Genomic DNA, 23,238 nt, shown 5'->3' with positions numbered 1-23,238 from the left:
GGAAACGAAACAATAAGTTATTGATTGTTTGCCCCAAGAACAGCTTGAGGCAAACTCAGGAGGACTGGTGAGAAGGCTCAACAAATAAAGGTGCTTGCTTCCAGACTGTGCAAGCCTGGCCACCTAGGTTTAATTCTAGACACTCAAGTAAAGATTCTGACCCCTATATGCGTGCTGGGGCACACATACACAAACACACAATAATAAATGACAGTAGAGCCAGGCACAGTGTTGCACGCCTTTAATCCCATCACGTGGGAGGTAGAGACAGGGGAATCTCTGTGAGTTCAAGGCCAACCTGGTCTACATAGGGAGTTCCAGGGTTGACAAGGCTACATAAGAGAGACTCTGTCTCAAAGAGCCAAAATAAGTAAAATAATCATAGCTGATGAAGCCCTGTGCCTTCTCTCTTGGGATGCAAATCATCCTTTTGCTAAGTATGTCCACACAACCCACCTCCTTTTCTGTGGTCACCTCCGTTATCAGATCAAGTGCTGTAATACTGAAATACTTGTGTTCAAATACAAGGCACCGGACGAGAAGTGATAGTTATATTTGCATCCCTCCGAATTCGTCATCCTTAAGCATTGCGTCTTTGCTTGAGAGATAAAGTTCCAGAGACGTCTAGAGGTCTCACACACCCGAGAGGCTCTGCTGGGTCTTGCCTTCCCCTTTTGCATCAGACTCCGCCCTTGTGGCCCTTGTGGCCCTGCAGGGCGCCCTCGTTCGTGGACCGGCTACACACCCCCTGGACCCGCCCCCTGGACCCGCCCCCCGCAGGGCGGGGTCTCTCCCGGAGGCTGCGCACTAGGGCCCTCAGCGGTCCCACCTGCAGTTCCCGGGGCTGGAACTGGCTGCTTAACTCGCTGGCACTGTGCTCTTCGCTTTCGCCCTCCGCAGCACTATGGGGCTGGCGCCGCGCACCCTGGAACTGTTCTACGACGTCCTGTCCCCCTACTCCTGGCTGGGATTTGAGGTGACACGGGGAAGCCGCCAGGGCTGCGGCCTGAGGGCGAGTGCCCGGCGTTGCACTGGGCACCGGGCTGCAGAAATTGCTGGGGCTGCCCTCAGGTTTAGGGCAAGCACAGACTGTTCCCGGCCGAAGTCCGCTTTGTGCCTTTAAACGGACTGTGTCTCCGAGTAGGGTGCTGGTTTCCTAAGGTCAAACATTCTCTCCCCCACGGGGCCCTGGGAATAAAACAGAGGCCACTCCAAGGCCGCAAGTCAAGTTTAGGGGGTTGGGGGAAGTCAGGGGCGCCTGGATGCTCTACAGCGGTGGTTCTCAACCTTCCCAACGCTGCGACCCTCGCGAAAGTATTTTCGTTGCTACTCGGTAAATGTGATTTTGCTACTGTTATGAATCATAATATAAATATCTGATGTGCAGGATCTCTGATGTGTGACTCCTGCGAAAGGGTCGTTTGACTTTCTCCCGCCAAAGGATCACTACCCACAGGTTGAGAACCCCTGCTCTTCGGGGTGGGACCCACACACCAGAATGAGGATTCCGGTATCCGTTCCAAAGAACTGGGAGTTTTGTCCTTTTAAACCAAGCGGCTCAGTGTGGAGTAGTCGTCCCTGCTCTGCACTTAGAACCAGGAGACAGCCTAAGGCCACTTGAGTGAGCCACCCGACCTCTCCAGATGTCACACACAGGCTCCCTCTCTTATCTCTACGGGCTAGGTCCTGTGCAGGTACCAACACCTCTGGAACATCAAGCTGCAGCTGCGTCCCACGTTGATCGCTGGGGTCATGAATGACAGCGGTAAGCGGGGAGAAGCCCTCCAGCTAGGCAAGGAGGGTTGTTTTCCTGTGGTCTGAGGGGCCGGTCCTACACGGAGCGTGCAGACAGACCTCAAACCTCCTAAGCCGGCAGTCTGCCCTCTCCCCGGGAGGGGTTCCCCAAGCCTGAGGCCCTCTGACTCTCCAGGAAATAAACCACCAGCCCTGGTTCCCCGAAAAGGCCTGTACATGAGCAAAGATCTTCCTCTCCTGGGGCAACAATTCCAGGTTCCCATCAGTATGCCCAAGGATTTCTTCGGTGTGATTCTGAAGAAAGGTAAGGAGAGGTTTGGAGCAATGGCTCAGCGGTTGGGAGCACGGGCTGCCCTTCCTTCCTGAGGACCGGATTTGATTCCCAGCACCCACGGCGGTGGCTCCCAACTCTCTATAACTCCAGTACCAGAGGAAATAAATAGAGACAAAATAAGTTAAGTAAATAAAGCGTGTCAGAAGAGATGGAGAACAGAACAGTTGGGTCTTTCATAGGAGATCAGCCCAGCTTCAGTTCTCGGAAAGGGGAGGGCGGGCGGGGCACAGAAATAAGGGCTCAGCACAGTATATCAGCGATGCGAGACTGGTATTGAAGACAGACAGCCAGTGATTGAGACCGGGGGTGGAGTGGGTGGGGGGGTGTCAGAAGTAAGGCTACGCTGGTCCTCTGTCAGGACGCAAGGAATAAGAATCCTAGCTCTGTGTGCCTGTGCCCCACAGGAACTATAAATGCCATGCGCTTCCTCACCGCTGTGAGCATGGAGCAGCCAGAGATGTTGGAGAAGGTGTCCAGAGAGCTGTGGATGCGTGCTTGGTCTCGAGTAAGGGATGGACTCTGAGTCCTGGAGGGAAGGGTCTGGTAGCTAGATGGCATTAATGACCCTTCCCAGGGCAGTTTCCAGAGATGGGACCCTGCTGTTATACCCCCTCTCTTCTTCCTGCTAATGTTCTCATTTCCTTAGGATGAAGATATCACGGAGTCCCAGAGCATCCTGGCTGTGAGTGTCTGAACTGGACCCCCTTCCCCCCACACACACACACCAGTAATGTTGCAGGGAATCTGAGAAAAAAAATAAAAGGTTCTTAGTGGCTTAGAAAGAAAAGTCTTGTGTCTAGGGGGACAAATGACCGTGAAGTTGGAACTAAGAGGATCCTTTCAAGAATGTTACGTTTTCTTGTAGCTAAATTGTAGGAGTGCATGCTTAATCTGCCTGAGGCCTGAGATCAAGCCTTGAAAGGAGTCACACAAAGGATGCCGGGAAACGGTAGCTGGGTATTTATTAAGATAGATAGAAGTAACTTACATGAGAAGCTGAGAACTGAGTCAGTGCTCTGTGGTCTCCGAACCTCAGCTGGGACCCAAGAGAGGGAGAGCCCAACTCCTGTCAGTCTTTTATCCCTGACTTCTCCCACTTACCTGTGACCACACCCCTAGGGGGCTTTGTCAATGCTGCGGGTAGGTGATCTCTCCCTACACTTGACAACAACAACAAAAAATGTCTACCTGGGTAAAATGAAATTGATGAAAGGGATGAGCAAAGCCAGTGTGAAAGAGAGGACCAGTTTGGGAAGGCCAGATGGGGAAGGATGGAGCCTTCCACACACACAAGCCTCGGAGACTCCTGACACAAACTTCACTACTATACGCCTGCTACCAGGCGGGAGGCTTTACGCAGACGATGAAATAACTGACAAGTGAGACTTAAACAGATGCTCGACGGGAAATAAATGGAAAGGGCTCAAAACACGGGGGTGCATGCCAGACAGAGAGAGCTTTAAAGGTCAGATGCTCTTTGGAATGAAAGTCAAGAAACTCACAATGATCTTTTCCTCCTGTATGTGCATGACAGTTGGATCTTATTCTCTTGACACGGGAGACATCAAATCACCCCTAAGCTAGATATGCAAAGAACGGCTAGGTTGTCCTCTAGTGTCTATATCTGGCTCCTAAAAACGTATGTGTGCGTGCACAATGTTAGCCTGCTTTTACTTAACATTTAGCAAATCTTCCTATAGCCCACTTCTCTTATCCTTTCCCCCTGTTACTCAACAGCTCTTTCATTTAACTGTCAGATTGATTTATGGGTCAAGCTGTAGCTTCTCTACTTGGGCTGTACACGGATGTCACCGGGAGTGCCCAGTGTCACCCCCAGAAAGGCTGATGTCATCATCTAGGGAATGGCCTTCACACTGGGACTTTTTAAAAAAGCTCCCCAGGTTAAAAGCCACCAGTCCTAAACTTCAAGAGACACCCCAATCAGGTATCCCGCTCACTCTCTGGAAGCCAAGCGGGTAGCCGTAGCGATGACTGCATTCCGAGCATCAGAACCCAGCCTGAGACGGTTAGGAATTCCAGGGCAGAGGGAAGAAAGCACTCTGGGCTTGAATGCCAAGCAGATGGCATTTAGTTCTGCTGCTGTCAAGCTCTGTAAAGCAAGTGGATGCATGGCCGTTGGCTACTGTGCGCTGACTAGAGATGTGGGCCTCGCCGGTCGCTGCGACGTCCTCTGGTGCTGTTTCTGTGGCTCCGACGTCTGTCTGGCCTTTGCCTTCCCCAGTTATTTCAACACTTTGGGGAAAAGAGACAGCCTGCCTTGACTAGGATAAACACCCTGCTGCTTGCAGTTGGGCAAAGGTCTTTCCAGGAAAACTTGAGGTCAGGGGACAAGAGTCGCCCTCTTCCCTTCTCCTGACACAACTGTACGCTCTTCCTCATCTCCCCAGGCTGCGCAGAAGGCAGGAATGGCCACAGAGCAAGCCCAAAACTTTCTGGAGAAAATAAACACAGCGCAGGTGAAGGACAAACTCAAGGAGACCACTGAGGCAGCTTGCAAATACGGGGTGAGCAACTCCATGTATACCCCGCCCCCTGGGCCCAGCCTGAAGGGAGAGAGGGGTTGTCACCGTGGGTGCCCATGCTCCTCTTCAGCCCATTGTGAGTCCTCCCCATCCCCTGGAGACCTCATCCGCTCCCTCCTTCCCCTAAGCCTAGTCGAGGAAGGAAAGGACGTAGATGATGGATTTTTTTTTTAAGTAAGGAGCTATGGCACAGCTGGCAGAGAAGATGCCTCTTGCAAACGCTGTGTCACCGAACATACTCTACCTCGGCCTAATGAGCGCCTGCTCTGTCGCCTTCCTTCCTGCTCTGTTTTCCTCTAGGCCTTTGGGCTGCCCGTCACCGTTGCCCACGTGGATGGTAAAACCCACATGCTATTTGGCTCCGATCGCATGGAGTTGCTAGCTTACCTGCTAGGTAAGTTCAGGTTTCCAATCTCTTGAGCTTTTGACCCCAGCCCAACACCCATTATATCAGATGACAAGAACAACAACAGAACTTCCTGGTATTTCCAACAAGGGAGCCTCACACAGTCGGTGCTGGTCAGTGTTAAATGGGGGTAGACAGTCTTCCCCATAGGGGAGAAGGAAGCCTTCTAGACCTTGAAGCCACGCAGGTCCTGGAATGGCCTAGGGCATTTTGGGACCGTCTCCTGCTGCTAACGTGTCTGAGAACCAAGTATAGACATATGCTATTTCCTTTATCTAGGAGAGAAGTGGATGGGCCCTGTACCCACAACTCAATGTGCCAGACTTTAAGTTTGCCTTCAGAAGTAAACTTCGATTTCTCTGTTTGACAAAGCTGGCTTCCATGGCTGGCCCTGTGGGCTGACGCAGGAGTCTGCCTTAGCTGTGCCTGCCTTTACTTCTGTGCCTCACAAGGGCCTTTTGGAGAGTCTTGGGTTCCTCATTCCCGTAAAATAAACCTGATGCCACTAGACAAAACATCTCTGGGTCTGTGTCTGCCTGGCTGGTGTTGGTATACCTCGATCCTGTGATCACATGCTGCCCACCTACTCCACAGGTTGGGCATGAAGAGCTCTTTCTGGATTCTCAGGCGAGATAGTATCGCCTTCCTCTTACTCAAAAAAAAAAAAGTGTATGTCTATCGGAGACAGAAGACTAAGCTGTCTCTGAGCAGCCAGGGGCACTGAGAGGGGAGTGTGCCCCGGGACCCTGTAATAATGGACACTGGAGAAGAGCAGCAAACATTCCAGCCGTGCTCAGATTTGCCGCGTGAGTCCAGCGGCACAGGCCAGCAGAACCAGAACAAGGCAGTCGCTGGCCACGCTGCTAGGACCTGGGGACGTCGTTTAATTGTTCCGTTTTCTTTTGTTGCTGTTGTTAGATGGAATTTCTCTGTGTAGCCCCGGTTGTTCTGGAACTTCCTCTGCAAGCTAGGCTGATCTCGGACTCAGAGAAATCCACCTGCCTCTGCCTACTGAGTGCTGAGGTTAAAGGTGTGAACCAGCACAGCCTGGCTCACGCCCTTTAATTATTCATAACACCCTGAGATCCTGAGAACACACCAGGCCTCGGTGCTCAGCTTGCCTGCCCCCCCACACACCCCGCTCCCCCCACCTCCCCCACTCCCCCCCGCCCCCCCGCCCCGCTCCCAAGTGTCTTCAGCTTTTCCATTCCTCCCTCCCTCTGACCAATTTTTGTTTTGTCTTGTCTTTTGGAGCCTATACCAGAACTCGCTCTGTAGACCAGCCTGGCCTCGAACTTACAGAGATCCGCCTGCCTCTGCCTCCTGAGTGCTGGGATTAAAGACACTCGCTACCACTACCTAGTACCTAGTATCTTACCTTAATCCTCACTTACGGTTATTCCTACATTTTTGACGTCATGCTAACTAATGTGGTAATGCCATTCTGACACACATGCACACCTGATGGGAGCCAGGGGCAGCTTTAAATCATCCCTTCGCGCCAGCTTCTCTATGCTGTCTCCCTGGGTTTTCTCAGTTTATATCCCGTTTTCCCCCCATCCCCGGAGACCCTATTACTTTCATCATCCTGTCTCTTCCACGACCCCTGCATCTTCTAGGATCTAAAATCATCTTTGCCCAGATTCACTGTGTTGTAAAGCCAGAAGTGCGCCTCAGGTGGACTATTCCCTTCTGCAAAGGAGTCGTATAGTACACACAGCTCACCTAAAATAAAAAAGTGTGAGGCCCTCCCAGTGTTTACAAACATAAGGCCAGGTTAAAACAGCGAGTAGCTTTGTGTGCTGTAGAGTCACCCAGGCAATAGCGAGTGTAGAGTTTTAGGGATGTGTGACTCTGTACTGTCTTCTCATGTAAACACTGTAGCTAGCCAGTGAGACGGACCAGTGGGTAAAGGCGTTAACTGCTAAGCCTAGTGACCTGGGCAGCATACTTAGAACCTTCAGAGTGGAAAGAGAGAACTGACTCTTGAAAGCTGTCCTGAACCACTCCACTCCACATGCACAATACGCACCACGGCATCCAGGAGCCCGCACACATACAAACACAAATGTAGTTTAGTGGTTTTGTTTTTTTATTTCAAAAGCATACTTTATGCACAACAAATGCTTGCATATTTTTTTTTGTTTTCAAAACCAGAACATTTTATTTTTATGACTGACTGAAATCCTCAAGATGAACTGGATGCTGCAAAAGCTGCCCTCTTGGGTTTAGGTGTCTTCCCTTCACGGAATCCATGTCTGAATCTTCCATAGACAATTTTTAGGTGCCTCATCCGTCCAGTCCCGGTAGTGTTTCGCCTCTTAGCCTTGGCACTCCAATTACACTTTCTCTTGCGCTTGGCAGGGTAGCCACATTTGCCACAGGTGGACGTCTGAAGGTGGTAGGCCTTCGAGCCACAGCGGCGGCACAGCGTGTGCGTCTTGTTGCGACGCTTTCCGAAGGATGACGTTCCTTTCGTCATCTTGCTTCTGCCGCCGAGGCCAGAGACCGGAAGAGCCAAATGCTTGCATATTAAATACCACAATAGAATAATTTAATATCATCTTAAGCAGAAGGAAAAAAATCAAGAAATTTCAGTTTACAGAGTCTCTCACTGTGTAATTACTTACAAGGTCAAGGTTTCCTGATATGCCTGGCAGGAAATTAAACCAGGCTTGGGTTAGAGTAATCTAACAGCAAGTCTCAGGTTGTGAAAATTTTCACTGAGAGCCATCAGACTATTAATCCCCTTGTTATCAGAAACAGAATACGATGACAATTGCCAGGATCGATGCAGTTTTAGTTTCCAGGATGCAACGATGTTTTCAAGCTATACAGGGTACACAAGATCAATGTTAACAACAGTTGTCCTGACGAGCGTCCATGCTTCCTTGACTTCCAAGGGAACATATGGAGAAACACAGAGTGGCCTTGTAGGGAGAGGTCTCCCTCTCCCGGACCTGCCTCACGGACCACGCCCAAACCCTGAAGCAGCACTGACCACGCCCAAACCCTTCACTGCCTGAGGGAAGGCCTCGGTTTCTCAGTAACTGAAAGGCACATAGTGTCCTAGGAGCCGTGGACTCTAACCTGAAAAGTCTATGATGCATGCCTCTCAAGGCAGCTGGGCCAGGCCTATACCTCACCTCAAAATATCTTTTAATCCCTTGTCCAAAGTAGGTCAGTATAACAAATGTGTTCAGTGCCCAGTCTTGCCTTGTTCCTATTGCACCAATGGCGAGTAGAATTACGAAGAAAGCTCAGCTTTCACAATTGCTGTCTCAAAGGAGCAACACGTGTGGGAATCCTATGAAATGTAAGAATAGGTCTGGGTACTTTAATAGACAGTTGATAGCGTATGAAAAAAAAATTATGATGGAACTGCAACTAGAAAAAAGACAGCTTTATATTTTCGTTCATGTCCCTTTGTCTGCATTCCATCCTTCCTCGTCGTCTCTCCCATCTCAGTTTTAGATTGTATTCGTCACTTTCCTGCTTGATAAATATAATGACCAAAAGCAACTTATAGAAGAAAAATAAAAGAACATACGTTCGCTTATGGTTGCGGAGGGACGATCCACAGAGGAAGGGGAGAGGCAGCGGCGGGCAGCCGGAGCAGGAACCTGTGAGGTCATCCAACAGCACGCGGGAAGCAGGGGGCGCAGAGACGAAATGGGGTGAGGGTGCAGGCCCTCAAGGCTCAACTGTGGTGACGTATGTCAGCCGGCAAGGCTGCGTCTCCCCCAACAGTGCCACCGACTGGGGGGGCAAGTGTTCAAATACATGAGCCCGTGGGGGACAGTTGTCATTCAAACTACAATACCCACTGGTGACTGTGCACGCACGTGTTTACATCGTATGCCAGGATCCATATATGAGGAAGAACTCATGGTTCCTTCTGAATTTGGATCATCTTGCTTAACGTATTTCCCAGGTCCTTCCTTTTTCCTGAAAATTTCAGGATTTCGGTTTTTGTTTTCTTTATAGCCAAGTAGTACTGATTTTGTGTATGTGCCATATTTTCACTGTTTTTTCACATACTGATGGAGATTTAGGATGGTTCCATTTTCTGTCGGTTGTGAATACAGCATCAATAGGACATGGACATGCAGTGTCTCTGCAGTAGGATATACAGTCCTTTGGGTGTACGCCCAGGCGTGGTGTATATGGATCATATGGCATTTCTGCTTGAACTTTTTGAGGAATCGCCAAACTGGTTTTCATAGTGACGTATTAATCTGCACTCCCCACAGCCAAGAATAAGAGTTCCTATTTCCCCACATCCTCTCCAACATCTGACAGATTTCTTGATGACAGTGGTGATGCATGATTTTAGAGTGGCCTTAATTTACATATCCCTGCTGGCATTGAACACTTGAAATAGTTATTGGCCATTTGTGTTCCTTCTTCTGAAAACTGACCATTCAGCTAGCTCATTTCTTTTTTTTTTTCTTTTTTTTTCTTTTTTTTTTTTGGTTTTTCGAGTCAGGGTTTCTCTGTGGCTTTGGAGGCTATCCTGGAACTCACTTGGTAGTCCAGGCTGGTCTCGAACTCACAGAGATCCGCCTGCCTCTGCCTCCCGAGTGCTGGTATTAAAGGCGTGCGCCACCAACGCCCGGCTTCAGCTAGCTCATTTCTTGATTGGTATTTTGTTTTATTGGTGCTGATTTTTTGAGATCGTTGTAAAATTCCGGTTATTAATTCCCATTCTTAGGTGAAGACTTCCTTCCATTCTGTGGGCTGTCTGTTTGCTCTGCTGATGATTTCTTTTGCTCTACAGAAACTCTTAAATTTCATGTAGTCCCATATGTTGACTCTCGGGCTAAGCTGTTGGAATTCTCTTCAGGAAGTTGCTGCCTATGCCAGTGTCTTCAGTACTCCCCCTGTTTTTCTCTAGAAGTCTCAGTGTTCTAGGTTTTAAATTGAGGTCTTGCATTTTTGTACAAGGCAAAAGGTTCACATCCAGTTTTATCCTCCTCAGGTGGATACCCACTTTTGCCAGCGCAATTTGTTGAACAGGCTGTTTCCCACTGCATGCTTTCTCTGCCTTTGTCAAAACTTAGGTAGCCAAAGCCAAGGCTGGTTTATAATTCTTTTTAATTTCTGGCAAATTAAACATCTAACAGCAACGGGATGCTCCAATAACGTTGATTCGTTCAGGAAACAATGCATCACACATCAAAAGTTGTGTGTGTAGTTTTTAAGAACACTGGAAATTCTTAGGATATAATATGGATTGGGAAAATACAAAGCTATATATACCCACACTTCTACATGTCATCATAAGAATATTGTAGCAAAGGCATTAAGATATTAGCCTATGAATTATGGATTATGCACTGGGTTAAGCTTGAATGAGGAGAGGCTGCTCTCTTATCGCCAGGAAAGAAAGAAGCTTGAATCAAGGGTTTGGATCCTGCAGGGACATCCTGCTGTTACGAAGACCTCTCTTTGTCAGGCTTCCTCTGACTGTGGTAAGATACCTGACAAAAACCGCTTAAGAAAAGAAGGGTTTGCTTTTGTCTCGCCATCTGAGGTGAGAGTCCAACATGGCGGAGCAGTCAGGGCAGTGGGGGCCTGAAGCAGCTAGTCTCAGTTCATCTGTAGTGAGGAAGAAGAGAGACATGGTCGCTCATGCTCGGCTCCTTTCTCCTCCTAATGAAATCCAGGACCACAGCTTAGGAGACTGCGCCACCCGTAGTGTGGGTCTTACTCGGGATTTTCTATCGCTGTGAAGAGACACCCTGATCACAGCAACTCTTTTTTTCTTTTTCTGCACCCGATATAGATTCTTTTAGTATGACAATTTTCATGGTTACCAGAAATACATAGGAAGTACATATGATGACAAAGCATATTCGAGGTAATGAAGATTACAATTCAGCTTTGTCTGTTGCCTTACTTAAGGAAGCAAGCTAGCCAAACAAAACTGATGGTCAAGCCCCGTTTTCCTGACCATGCTCAGTATTCTGCCACAGAAATCCATTCCCAGAACAACTTAAAGTATTTTCAACACAATTGTAGGACTCGATGAGTAGATGTAGTTGACTGATAATCTTACATAAAAATCTTAGCCTAATTAGTCAAATATCACTTGCTTTTGAAGATACCATCTGGGTGGACAAAGAAAATTTAGTAGCCACAGCAACTCTGTTAAGGAAGATATTGAATTGGAGCATCCTGCTTACTGGTTCAGTTTAGCCCATTATCATCACGCCAGGGAGCGTGGTGGCCAGGGAGCGTGGTGTCGTACAGGCAGACTTGGTGCTGGGGCTGAGACTACTACATCTTGCAGGCAACAGGAAGTCAACTGACTGTCTCACTGAGGGAAGCTTGAACCAAAGAGACCCTAAAGTCCACCCGCCCATAGTGACATACTTCATCCAGCACGGCCACACCTCCTAATAGTGCCACTCCCTTTGGTGGCCATTTTCTTTCAAACCACCACAGTGGACAAGTGTTCTTCCCATCTCCACCTAATCAAAATAATCTCCCCATGGGCATGCCCAGAGGCAACAGGGTTCTAGATCTCATCAAGGTGACAATTGAAATTGAAATTGACTAGCATAACCCCTGATAAAAGTGTGTGGACATCTGTGACTCTCTCTATGGAAGAGAGAAGTAAACAAGCCCTCTACGACCAGACTTTTTTTTTTTTTTTTTTTTTTTTTTTGGTTTTTCGAGTCAGGGTTTCTCTGTATTGTTTTGGAGGCTGTCCTGGAACTCACTCTGTAGACCAGGCTGGCCTCGAACTCACAGAGATCTGCCTGCCTCTGCCTCCCGAGTGCTGGGACTAAAGGCGTGCGCCACCAACGCCCAGCCTATGACCAGACTTTAAGATTGCCCTGTGGGGCTGGAGGGATGGCTCAGCTGTTAAGAGCACTGACTGTTCTTCCAGAGGTCCTGAGTTCAATTCTGGGCAACCACATGGTGGCTCACAACCACCTTGAATGAGATCTGGTGCCCTCCGATGGCATGCAGACAGAAGACTGTATACACAATAAATTTTAAAAAATTAAAAAAAAAAGATTGTCCTGCAAACTCTTCTGCTTAAAACCTGCTTCCCCTGAAGACACTGGGATTTGGAGTTTTCTGTCTGGTCTGTCTGTCTTCCCAACTTTCCCCTAGGCATGCCAGAGAAGCTGCCGTATATCTAGCAGTCACGCTCCTAGATACACATATGAAAGCGCTGGAATCAGTCAGTCAAAGAGATGTGTGCAGCCACATTCATTGCTGCATTATCCACAGCAGCCAGGGAATGAAATCGACCTAAATTTCCGCTAACAGTTACCTAAAGAAAACACGCTGTGATTATGACGCCATACTCAGCCTTAAAATAAGAAGGACTTCTGATTGCAAAGCAGAACCTGGAAGATAATATACTCATTCAAATGAGCCAGGTGTAAAAGGACAAAAAAAAGTACTACGTGGTCTCACAGGTAGAGTCTAAAATTCAAGCTGGCTGCTGGGGTACACAACTGGAATCATGGCACCTTAGAGGCTAGAGACAACCAGATTGTAGGTTTGAGGCTTCTGGGGGCCTGTTACAGTATGAAACTGCTATAAAGAAGGGAGAGAGGGTAGACAGACAGACAGACGGACAGATGACAGATGGTTATAGCAGAACAAGGCAGAGGTGAGGTGGATGCTGGGCAGATATTGACCAAAGGCTACAAAGTGCATGCTCGGCGTAAATAATGACTTTTCAAGACCTCTTGAATGTTGTGATGACTGGGGTTTATTTCCAAGTTGTAAAGAAATTTATATTAAATATTTTCATTGCATAAAAATGCAGGTGGCATTAATCAACTCACTGCAGTCTTTCCACAGTGTAAATATACATATCAAAACATTGTAGCCCGTAAATATATAGTCCTAAATGGTTGTCATTTGGGAAGTCATTGATCAAATGAATAGTTCCCTTAAAAGAGAAGAAAATCAGCGGAGCAGGGTCACTCACACCTTTAATATCAGCACTTGGGAGGCAGAGGCAAGCAGATCTTTATAGGTTGGAGGCCAGTCTGGTCTACAGAACAAGTTCCAGGACAGCTAGGGTAATACAGAGAAACCCTGTCTTGAACCCTTTCCCCAAAAGACAGACAGACAGACACACACACACACACACAAACACACACACAGAATAAAATCAAACATTTATGTCTTATGCTATAATATGTTATTATTTTAAAAGATGGCAAGAAAAACAATGCATGCCCATGTAATAGACTGAGGGACTGGATACTTTCTGGGTGAGAGTACTGACTTGCATTTGAAATGACACTTGATTACACAGGCTTATGTCAAAAGCCAGGGAGTGGCCCCCTTTAAAAAAATCTGTGTTTCATGGGAGAAGGAAAGAACTTACAAACACTGAGATCTATTTTGTATTTAGGCAGAAGTATATTGATGTCTGAAAATCCCTTTGAAATGTAACAAAAACTAAGGTGTATTGAAAAAATGGATAAAATGAGAAACCAATAAACATTCGAGTAACAAAGCAAGTACAGCATAGTGTTGATTATAAAAACATATGGTGAGTATGTGTATTCATTATAAAATTGTGTTCTCTATTCCTAATGCTTAATAATAAAATGGTATATTTTTGAAAAAGAGCAATCTCTAATGTGTAGTTACATGGAAAAAGTAAAATATCAATCAATATTAATGGCATGCTTCCAAACACATTCAGGGAGGTTCTATCAGTTTTTATCTGTTCATGCTCTCTGGCTGGGCAAACTGATGGCCTTTAGGGAAAGATACTGAGGTTAAGTAAAGTTTGGGGGTAGAAAGAAATGTTTTATATAATCCTCTTAACTATTAAATAGTGTACCAAAAATATAGATTGCTTTAATGAACTGAAACAACTATATTTTAATGAAAGCGATTTTTGATTTTTTATAGTTTCCAGACCATCACTTATCACTATTTAAGTCTGATGAGTGTCTTATCACTCTGCCTACTTCACAAAACCCTGGAGACCAAAGTCACTCGTCTGCATAGGTCCCTGGGAGGTTAAGTGGGGCTCTGTACAGTGTAAACAAGTGCTCCTTAATGGAATCAGGTCCCAGTGACAAGATGGTGCCCTCTGCTGGCCCTACCAGACACACCCATTGCATTCAAATCTGGCTGCAGTTTCAGAGAGAGGCGCCGGGTGGGAAATCATTGGTAATCAGAGGTTGTTTATTTTCACAGGCTTATTAGAAACTGGTGCTCAGAAAACCCACCCAGAGTCCTGTAAGAGTCTTCAGGGGACCAGGTTGGTCAGTCTCTAAACCCCCTGAGGCCTTCTGCTTGTTGGTATTTAGGGATGCATGCATGTACGTACAATTCGTTTATCTATCTGCCGCTTCCTTGTCTGTTTACTCATCTATTTACGTTTTTCGAAACAATGTCTTACTGAGTGACCCAGGCTGGCCTGGAACTCATGAATCTCCTGGTTCAGCCTGTGTTAGTCTTGTTCCTCCACTCCTGGCTACATGTGGGTCTCTCTCTCTCTCTCTCTCTCTCTCTCTCTCTCTCTCTCTCTCTCTCTCTCTCTCTCTCTCTCTCTCTCTCTCTCCCATCTGTTGACATTTGTAATAAACCCAGTGCTAAGCTTGAAGTAAAGCTTCTATTGTTACTTGGCAACAACTATGATCAAGTTCTCAAATTTCATTAAAGCTTTTGGTGGTTTGGTGAATACCTGAGTTAGACTGGCTGCCTAAACCCCACTGTCCATTCCATTCCTTCCTAGTGAGTATTGTGCTATCTTAAGCTTTGTTTTTGAGGGTGAGATCATGTATTTACCCTTCCATATTGGAGGGTTCCCAGCTCCGTGGAAGCAAGAAGGGATTAACAAAGAAAGCACTGCTGAATTAACAGGTCAAGGTGTGTCTGGTCTTAATGCATTTACTATATCTGAACTGGCTGGATCCTTCAGAGAATTAAAATGATAACGAGCCTTACCCAACGAGCTGGGGGCCAAGGGACAAACAAGACCATTAAAACAACAACAACAAAAACCAGGGTCTCATGTAGGCCCAATCAATTGTTTCTATTCAAAAGATGTATGTATATCTGTGATGTATGTCAGTCAGCCTTCTCCAACTGTAACAAAATATGCAAAGAAAAATTAACTTAAGGTTTGTTTGGGTTCGTGGTTTCAGACGGTTCGGGTCAGATGGATCCGTTACTTCAGGCTGAGGAAAGGTGGCCAAAGCATCGGGCAGAGGAGGCTACTCACCTCACTGTGGCCAAGAAACAGAAAGAAAGATAAAGGCAGGGAGGGTCTAGGGATAAAACACATCCTTCAAAGGCATGCTGCCATGACCTGCTACCTTCAACATGGCCCTCCCTTCTACTTAATTCAGCTATGAACTCATCAATGGACCAGTCTGTTAATAAAGTCAGCATCCTCCTGGTCCATTCACCCCTCAATGAGCATTTGGGGTGCAACTTTATGTCCAAACTGCAGCATGCTTTAACAGGAACCACCGATGCTGAGTCTATGCCTATTGGGTCTTCATTGGGCGATGGAGGGTTAGCATCTTGGTGCAGTAGTATACCCATTACTTCCTCGCTCTGCCTCGTATGGCGACACCTTTATTTGGGGGGGGGTTGTAATATCCTTTGTCACCTTGCTGTCTGAATACCAGTCGTCCCTCATGATGCCAAACAAGAGGAAATATTCCATCTAACCATCTCTCAGGGAAGAGCAGAGTGACGCTTGCAGAATGTCAGAGGCGTTTTCATGAAGTTATCACTAGAAGTGTCCCCCAAAAGTATTTGGTGGGGGCATATAGTAGTTAAGAATCAGGGTTCTAATTGACCCCGCCCCTCCCATCTGTGTTCCCCGTTCATTTGAAACAGGGTCCCATTTAGCCCGAGCTAGTGGCCTTGAGTTCTCTGTATTTGGAAGTGACCTTGGATTCTTGCTTCTCCTGCTTCTACATCCAGTCCGAGTCCTGCTAAAGATACCGAACTACACCCCCAGCCCCTGCATTCATTAAGTTTCTGACCTTATCCATAATGTGGAAATTATCACAGTAATTATTTCAGGTTATACACGTTGTAACTTTCTTACTTTGAGTCTTCGACAACAGTGAGCAGTACACACCAAACACCCTAAGCCACAGTTAATAAAGGAGATCCAGATCCACAACCACAACACTGCAGAACTAACTAAAAAATTAACAGAGATAAACACGTCAAGAACCTATTATCTCATCTGCTTGTCACTCCATCATCCCTATCTTGGTTGTTTTTTGTTTGTTTTGGGGTTTTGGTGGTGGTGGTGGTTTGGGTTGTTCTTCTTCTCAACTAGACACAACCTAGGACCATCTGGGAAGAGGAAACCTCAGTGAGAAAATGCCTCCTTCGTGTTTGCCTGCAGGCAAGTCTGTGAGGTCGTTTTTTTTTCTTGACTAATGATGGATGCTGGAAGGACAGTGCCACCTTTGGGAAGGGGGTTCCAGCTGCGTAAGAGAGTAAGGTGAGCAGTCCACAAGGAGAAGGCAGTAAGTAGCACTCCTCCACGCTTCTGTTTCTGTTCCTGGTTCCAGATTCCTGAGTTGAGTCTCTGCCCTGATGTCCTGAGATTTGGAAGATGCAAATAAACCCTTCCCTCCCCAAGCTGCTTTTGATCGTGGTGTTTCTCACTGCAATAGAAACCCTAAGACAGGGGCCGGGCAGTGGTGGCACACGCCTTTAATCCCAGCACTCGGGAGGCAGAAGCAGTCGGATCTCTGTGAGTTCTAGGCCAGTCTGGTCTACAGAGTGAGTTCCAGGACAGCCTCCAAAACAATACAGAGAAACCCTGTCTCGAAAAACCAAAAAAAAAAAAAAAAAAAAAGAACCCTAAGACAGTCCCCTAAGATGAAGTGAGAATAATGGACACAGGGAGTAATGGAACTCAGTAGAATCTGTCAAAGGCTAAAGATACTGTGGTGGTTAATTTTATCGGCTTGATTGGATTTAAAAAAAAAAAAAAACCTCTTAGGACATTAGTGGGGCATACTCCGGGAATGTCTACCGGTGTTTCCAGAGATGATTAACGGAGAAGGAATACTTGCCCTGGCTGTAGGCAGTCCGTCATGTGAAAAGCTAGGTGACACTGACATTCTCCTTTCTCTGCTCCCTGATCTGCCACATCTTTCCTGTCACAAAAGACCTTATTCCCTTAAACCCTTAGTGGAAACAAATCTTTCCTCCCTTAAACTGCCTTAGCCATTGTCTCATCAAAGTCACAGAAAAGTAACTAAAGCAGACGCTAAGCTGATGAGAACAAAAGGGAAGAAAAACCTTAGTGAACACTGGCCATTTGTATTCAGGGCAATAAAAACTTTCGCATCTATTCGTCTCTCAATAAAAACCTACACTAGATTTTATTCGCTTCTCGGGATTCTTCATTCAATCCATAAAAACTAGGAGAAAGTACATGTAAGATGTTCAGGGCGCTGAATAGTCTTTGAAGTACACAAGTCACACAAGTCACCACTACTATCTAGTACTAGGATGTCTGTCACTATGTGAGAGCCCCATTAACTCCTCTACGCTACCCCTATCCTGGCCCTGGCAACCTCCAGACTCCTTGCTGTTTCCTCCAGCATATTTTTGTTGTTGTTTTCTGTTTTTTTGTTTTTCGAGACAGGGTTTCTCTGTATTGTTTTGGAGGCTGTCCTGGAACTCGCTCTGTAGACCAGGCTGGCCTCGAACTCACAAAGATCCGCCTGCCTCTGCCTCCTGAGTGCTGGGACCAACGCCTGGCCCTCTAGCATATTTTCTAATAATGAAAGTGAATAAGATAGCTGGCTCTTATCGAATAAAACTTCAGAATGGTGTGTTAACAGAATTATGGGTTATCTATTCAATAAAATGTTGCAAAGATTTTAGAAATAAAATGGGGCTGATAACATATAGTTCAGAGGGTTTGTTTAATCTATGAAAGGCCCTGAGTTTGACCCCTAAACAGAAATTACTCTGGTAAAGACTTCATCACCAAGTGAAAGATATGCCACCTAATTTCTAAAGCTTTTTTAAGTTTCAAAGTAATGAATGTACACTAGCATGAACCAGAGTATGGTCTGTTTCGTGAACAGCCTAGAATTATAAAACTTTTACATGGTGTCAATATAATTACTAATCTTCATTTTTCCCTTATCTTTTAAATACTCTATAAATGAAACTAATGCAATTGATTTCAAATTACCGGGTTAGGGAATTAAAGAACGCAGACTGCAGACAGTCCAGACTCTCTGACTTATACCTAGTGCTGATCACAGTTATCAGATCTCAAGGTCACAACCTCCTCAGGCAAGCAAGAGCCTTAAGCTATAAAGATCCCAGCTCTCCCTTCAGGAGCACAGCCAGGACCTCATGCTGTAGGCACTCCGACCCACACCCAGAGGCCCTTTGCCTCTTACCCCGTCCCTCTCCCTCGCCAAACTCACACCTTAAGAAAATGTATACCAAGGACTCCTCGCCAACTTCCTTCTGGTGAAGCATTAACGGAGGGTGTACGTCTGGATTCCAGCTACACTTTCTCCATACGGGCTGAACGGTAAGGAGACGGGCACAAACAAAAGGGATCCCTTGGTGCCGGCAGAATACCAAGCTGTCCTCCTCGTTCCCACTCCTGCTTTATGTGGAGCTGCACCTCACATGGACACTCCAGCCTTTCATGCCGCCCCATTTCCTCCGGAGCAAGCTGGGGCAGGGGTTCACTCAAAAGTCCCACCACAACCCACAAAACGCTACTCAGTATGTTCTTTCTCAAATCTATATTCTCTCTCTGTCTCTCTTTCCCTGTCTCTCTGTCTCTCTGTCTCTCTGTCTCTTTCCCTCCCGCTTTCTCTCTCTCCCTCCCCCCCCTCATCTAGGCCCACAACTCTTCTTGGAGACCCTGGATGATATTTGTGTCCCCATCTCTCCCGGGTCTGTCCATTGCTAAGGCAGCGAAGGAACAGAGTCCCCTCTGTTCCGACTCTGGGACACAGCAAGGCCCCAGCCACCTCCCAGCCTCCTTCTCTCAGCCAGACCCACAACTAGAGCACCCGAGTGAGCACAGTTCTCGATCTCGGCCTCATGAAGCTACCCAGTGTCAAGAATCCCCTCACTTTCGGGGATTCGAGGAAGATTGAAAAGAGTCACTTGTCTTGAGAAACTCAAAGTGGAAAATACTATATAACCAGGCAAAATGCTGGAGCAGAGAACGGAGAAGGGTGTGGTTATGCGGTGGGTGCAGACTTCAAAGCAGGCTTCATCTAGGAGTTGGATTTCTTTTTTTTTTTTTTTTTTTTTTTTTTTTTTTGGTTTTTCGAGACAGGGTTTCTCTGTGGCTTTGGAGGCTGTCCTGGAACTAGCTCTTATAGACCAGGCTGGTCTCGAACTCACAAAGATCCGCCTGTCTCTGCCTCCCGAGAGCTTAGGAGTTGGATTTCTAAGAAGCCAGTTTTACCTGAGCTTGGAAACAAGAGCACACCTCTCTCCCCCAGACAAAGAATCCACAGACACTGCTGCGGAGGCCCCAGGCGCCCACTGTGATTCCCACCAGGGCTCCCTCTGTACCCAGCAAGGTAAATACGCCACAGTCTGTGCTCCAGTCAATCAGGAAAGACGGGTACAAAACAGATCAGCAAGGTATTTGTGCTTAGGATTGTGATCAACACCCAAGACGCTTTGAGTAAGACGAGGGAAAGACTAACTCCCGGATTCCAGTCCTAAGTACAAAGGCCTTGGAGAGGAGGAGGGGACAGGGCTTTAGTGGTGGGTGAAGGGGAAGCTAAGGCCGTGAACCTAGAAAAACTAGGCTTGAAGGAAGGGTTGGGGCAGAAGAGAGGGTGGGGCAAGTGGGCCCCGCCCTCTGCCCCTGAGTTCCAGGTCTGTGACTGGTTTTCTGCGTCCCTAGGAGACAGGTGAGCCAGAGCTCCTGAGGCCTCCAGGAGGGGCGGGACGCAGGCCGCCGGAGTCGGGCTGGTGTGGGTGGGGAGGGTCTTGGAGTTCTTGCAACCGGAAACTGACAGGGAGTTTGCCTGGTGGGGGCTGTCTTGAGAGTGAAGGTTGCTGTTTTTCTCGGAGAAAAGGTGTCCCCTTCCCACGCACCTCCCAGCCTCTGTGCTGACAGGAAACTTGAAATCAGAGCTTAATGACTTGGGGGGGGGCTTGGGTCTGGACTGAGTGGGGTTTAGAAAGCATTAGGACTTTCTAAAGATTCCTTCGCACTTAGTTGGTGTCCCTGCGGCCTTGGGTCTCGGGTTCACATTCTCCTCCATCCAGAGCATGGGTTGACTCAGCTGTGGCAGACAGCAGAAGTCGGGCTGACAGGTAAGCGATGAGCCCTCCTCCCTCCTTCCAGAAGGGTCATCCTGGGGGAGGGGGCCTCTGGCTGGGAGGAGAAGGATGGTGGTCTGATCAGAACGGAAGAAGGGAAAAGGCTGACCTGTCACCTGGATTCCAGAGATGCCTGTGTGCACTGAGGCCAAGGGCAGTGGATCCTGCGTGGCGCACTTGGGAGCTGGAAGGGGACCGCAGGGGAGGGAGAAAGAAAGGCAGTGAGTGGGCGCCCTGGCATAGTAAGCTCACAGGAGGCTGAGAGTCCCGACCGGGCTGGGTTCCCCGCTTTCCACACCAATAGCCTAGAGAGAACGATGCAGCCCCAGAGGCCCTGAGGATGGTTTGTTTCAGACTGAGAACCGGGAACCAAGCAGAGGAGCATAATGTTTTTACTCTGGGTTCTTGCCCGTCTGTGGTGCCAATGGCTAGCTAACACGCAAAACAAAACAAACAAAAAACCCGACGCGTATTTCTGCAGGTGCCCCGAGAGGGACCATGGTGCCAAGGCGATTGTGGGGGAAACTGAAGCAGCCGTTTCTCTTCCTGAGCAGCGCCTCGCTTCTCCTGGGGCTGGCTTTACTGGTTATACAACCTGATGTTGCCCCTGTGGCTTATTTTTTCCTCTGCTTGGCTGCCTTCTGCTTTTTTGCCTGCCTCCTGTCCTGTGTTGTGGACCGGGGCCTTCAATCAAGACAGAGGTCAAGGCAGACCGAGACTCCAGAGGCCTCGGGCAACGCAAGGTGAGTTAATGGGGAAAGAGCAGGATGGCACGAATGTGCCCTTAGGCCAGTGGTTCTCAGCCTTCTTAATGCGGTGGGTGACCTTTAATACAGTGTCCCTTTAATACAGTGTCCCTTTAATACAGTGACCCTTTAATACAGCGTCTCACGATGCGTGACCCCCCACCACACAATTATTCATTGCTACTTTGTAATCTTGCTACTGTTATGAATAATAATGTATATATCCAGTCTCCAGGATCATCTGATGAGATCCCCTCCCCCCAAAAAAGGGGTCGTGGCCCACATATTGAAAACCACTGCCATAGGCCCTTATTCCCTCCGTGCCTTTAGTTTCTGAAGCCTGGATTCTGCTTTCCTCAGTCACTGGTGTCGTTAAAAGCGAAAGCCAGCTGGCAACAGAGGGGTCTTTTGCAAGAGCAGAACAGGAAAAAAAAGGACTCCTTTCAGGCAGCCACTGAGGACCGTATTTCTTCCCCCGCAGGGACAATGCAGCTTTTGAGGTGCCCACCTATGAACAGGCCGTGGTGGCGATGGACGCACCGTCACAGCACCGCGTCCAAGAGCTGGAGCAACCACCCCCTTACAGCAGCGTGGTAGCAGCCCCAGGCGCCGTCGAGGGGCCGCAGCCCAGCCAGCTAGACAGGCCCAGCCCGGGAAGCCCGAAACGGCAGAGGCGAGTAGGCTCAGAGGGGACAATGACTCGCCGAGGAAACCCCGGGCGAGCTCTTCGACTCAGGGGTCCGCGAGTTGTGTCCACCGCTCCTGACCTGCAAAGTTTGAGGGTGGCCCCCAAGTCGGAGCCCACGACCCCACCCCCTGCCTACGAAATCTCGTTCGCGTACCCTGAGGATGACAACGTTTTCTACGAAGATAAATGGATACTCCCCTAAGCGGTGCTCTCAGAACCTGTCACGTCCGCAGTCGCTGGCTGAGCGTTTCCTGGTGTCTGCTTAATCGGAGACTGGCTTTGCCCAGGACATCACACTTGGGGTCTTCAAGCCAGCGTGGCGTCGAGTCGGGCTACGGCGAGTGCTTCCCACTTGAGATACAGGTGGCACAGCTGGATTCTTCTGCAGGAACTCTTGGAGCCCTGCGTGGATAACCAGCGTCTGCTAGAGTAAGGTGGACAACGACAAGAGAGGAACCGGAGCAGTAACCTCGGAGTGGCGGCTGTGTTTCGTCGAGCCTGGCTTGAGGTCCCTGGTAGGGTATTGCTACCTACCAGGGTAAGGAGAGACTGACTCTAAGGGTGAGGGGGAGTAGTTTGCACGTCAACGGGGATGCCGGTAAAAACATAAAGATAGCTCGAGTCAAACCCCACTCTCCAGTGCCTACTGTTTTCAATGCGAACCGGGCGATGCACACGACTTTGTTTAACCCTGTCTCGGGACAGCTGGTAGGTAAGAGAGAGAAATCTGAATGCAGACGACTTTGTTTAACCCTGTCTCGGGACAGCAGGTAGGTAAGAGAGAAATCTGAATGCAGACGACTTTGTATAACCCTGTCTCGGGACAGCTGGTAGGTAAGAGAGAAATCTGAATGCAGACGACTTTGTATAACCCTGTCTCGGGACAGCTGGTAGGTAAGAGAGAAATCTGAATGCAGACGACTTTGTATAACCCATCTCGGGACAGCTGGTAGGTAAGAGAGAGAAATCTGAATGCAGACGACTTTGTATAACCCATCTCGGGACAGCTGGTAGGTAAGAAAGAGAAATCTGAATGCAGACAGAACGGGGAGGTCACAAGCGCGACCCAGGGCGGCCCCAGCCTCGGAGAAGAGCGCCTTCTAGAGTTTTCCATCCCCTATGCACCCTGGCCTTGGAAGATCAAGGCGGGACAACGACAAGCCCGGGCCCCCTCCGGTCTCCTTTCTGGTAGTTATTGCAGAAGGGGCGGGGAGGTACCAAGGGGAGGGGGCTGCGGTTTCCGCGGGAATCGACAGCCAATCAGATCCCTAGGTGGGAGAAGCCCCGCTCTTTTCCCCGCCCCTTCCCGTTTCCCCCGAGCCTTCTCTCTCACTAGCTCTCTGCCCATTGGGTTGTCCCTCCCTCCGGCAAGCAGTGTGCGCTTGCGCGTGGTGAGGCCCGCCTGCGGGCGGCGGGGCGGGGCCGTGCGCAGGCGCGGCGAGGGGTTGGGGGCGGCTCTG

The 23,238-nt window shown here is 48.3% G+C and overlaps 3 protein-coding genes across 7 annotated transcripts; 2 read left to right on the top strand and 1 right to left on the bottom strand.

Annotated features, from left to right (window-relative positions):
• The first annotated feature begins 796 nt into the window (after nt 1-796).
• Nucleotides 797-5,553, top strand: Gstk1 (glutathione S-transferase kappa 1). The gene is made up of 8 exons (XM_005083078.4): nt 797-976; nt 1,684-1,765; nt 1,931-2,059; nt 2,494-2,594; nt 2,736-2,771; nt 4,498-4,614; nt 4,933-5,026; nt 5,318-5,553. Exons 1-8 carry the CDS (start codon nt 905-907, stop codon nt 5,365-5,367), a joined length of 681 nt encoding a protein of 226 aa, XP_005083135.1. The 5' UTR covers nt 797-904; the 3' UTR covers nt 5,368-5,553.
• Nucleotides 5,554-7,181: 1,628 nt separating this feature from the next.
• On the bottom strand, nt 7,182-19,495 carry LOC101833092 (60S ribosomal protein L37-like). Of its 2 annotated transcripts, none has more exons than XM_040740451.1 (3): nt 19,487-19,495; nt 16,975-16,979; nt 7,182-7,533 (listed from the first exon to the last, which is right to left on the bottom strand). In XM_040740451.1, the coding sequence occupies exon 3, from the start codon at nt 7,518-7,520 to the stop codon at nt 7,227-7,229; it is 294 nt and encodes a 97-aa protein (XP_040596385.1). In that variant the 5' UTR covers nt 7,521-7,533; nt 16,975-16,979; nt 19,487-19,495; the 3' UTR covers nt 7,182-7,226. The 2 variants fall into 2 exon arrangements, with proteins under 2 accessions (XP_040596385.1, XP_040596383.1); XM_040740449.1 differs by having other exon boundaries at nt 7,182-7,538; nt 19,487-19,494.
• Nucleotides 18,371-22,410, top strand: Tmem139 (transmembrane protein 139). 4 transcript variants are annotated; one of them, XM_040740447.1, is made up of 5 exons: nt 18,371-18,575; nt 19,510-19,590; nt 20,291-20,338; nt 20,826-21,087; nt 21,572-22,410. In XM_040740447.1, the coding sequence occupies exons 4-5, from the start codon at nt 20,843-20,845 to the stop codon at nt 21,978-21,980; spliced, it is 654 nt and encodes a 217-aa protein (XP_040596381.1). In that variant the 5' UTR covers nt 18,371-18,575; nt 19,510-19,590; nt 20,291-20,338; nt 20,826-20,842; the 3' UTR covers nt 21,981-22,410. The 4 variants fall into 4 exon arrangements, with proteins under 4 accessions (XP_040596381.1, XP_040596379.1, XP_040596380.1 ...); XM_040740445.1 differs by having other exon boundaries at nt 18,372-18,575; nt 20,241-20,338; XM_040740446.1 differs by lacking the exons at nt 18,371-18,575; nt 19,510-19,590 and adding an exon at nt 19,786-19,929 and having other exon boundaries at nt 20,241-20,338.
• Nucleotides 22,411-23,238: the final 828 nt, after the last annotated feature.

Source organism: Mesocricetus auratus, unplaced genomic scaffold (assembly GCF_017639785.1).
Source record: "Mesocricetus auratus isolate SY011 unplaced genomic scaffold, BCM_Maur_2.0 Super-Scaffold_100694, whole genome shotgun sequence".
Lineage (NCBI taxonomy): Eukaryota > Metazoa > Chordata > Mammalia > Rodentia > Cricetidae > Mesocricetus > Mesocricetus auratus.
This window is presented reverse-complemented; position numbering and strand designations above follow the sequence as displayed.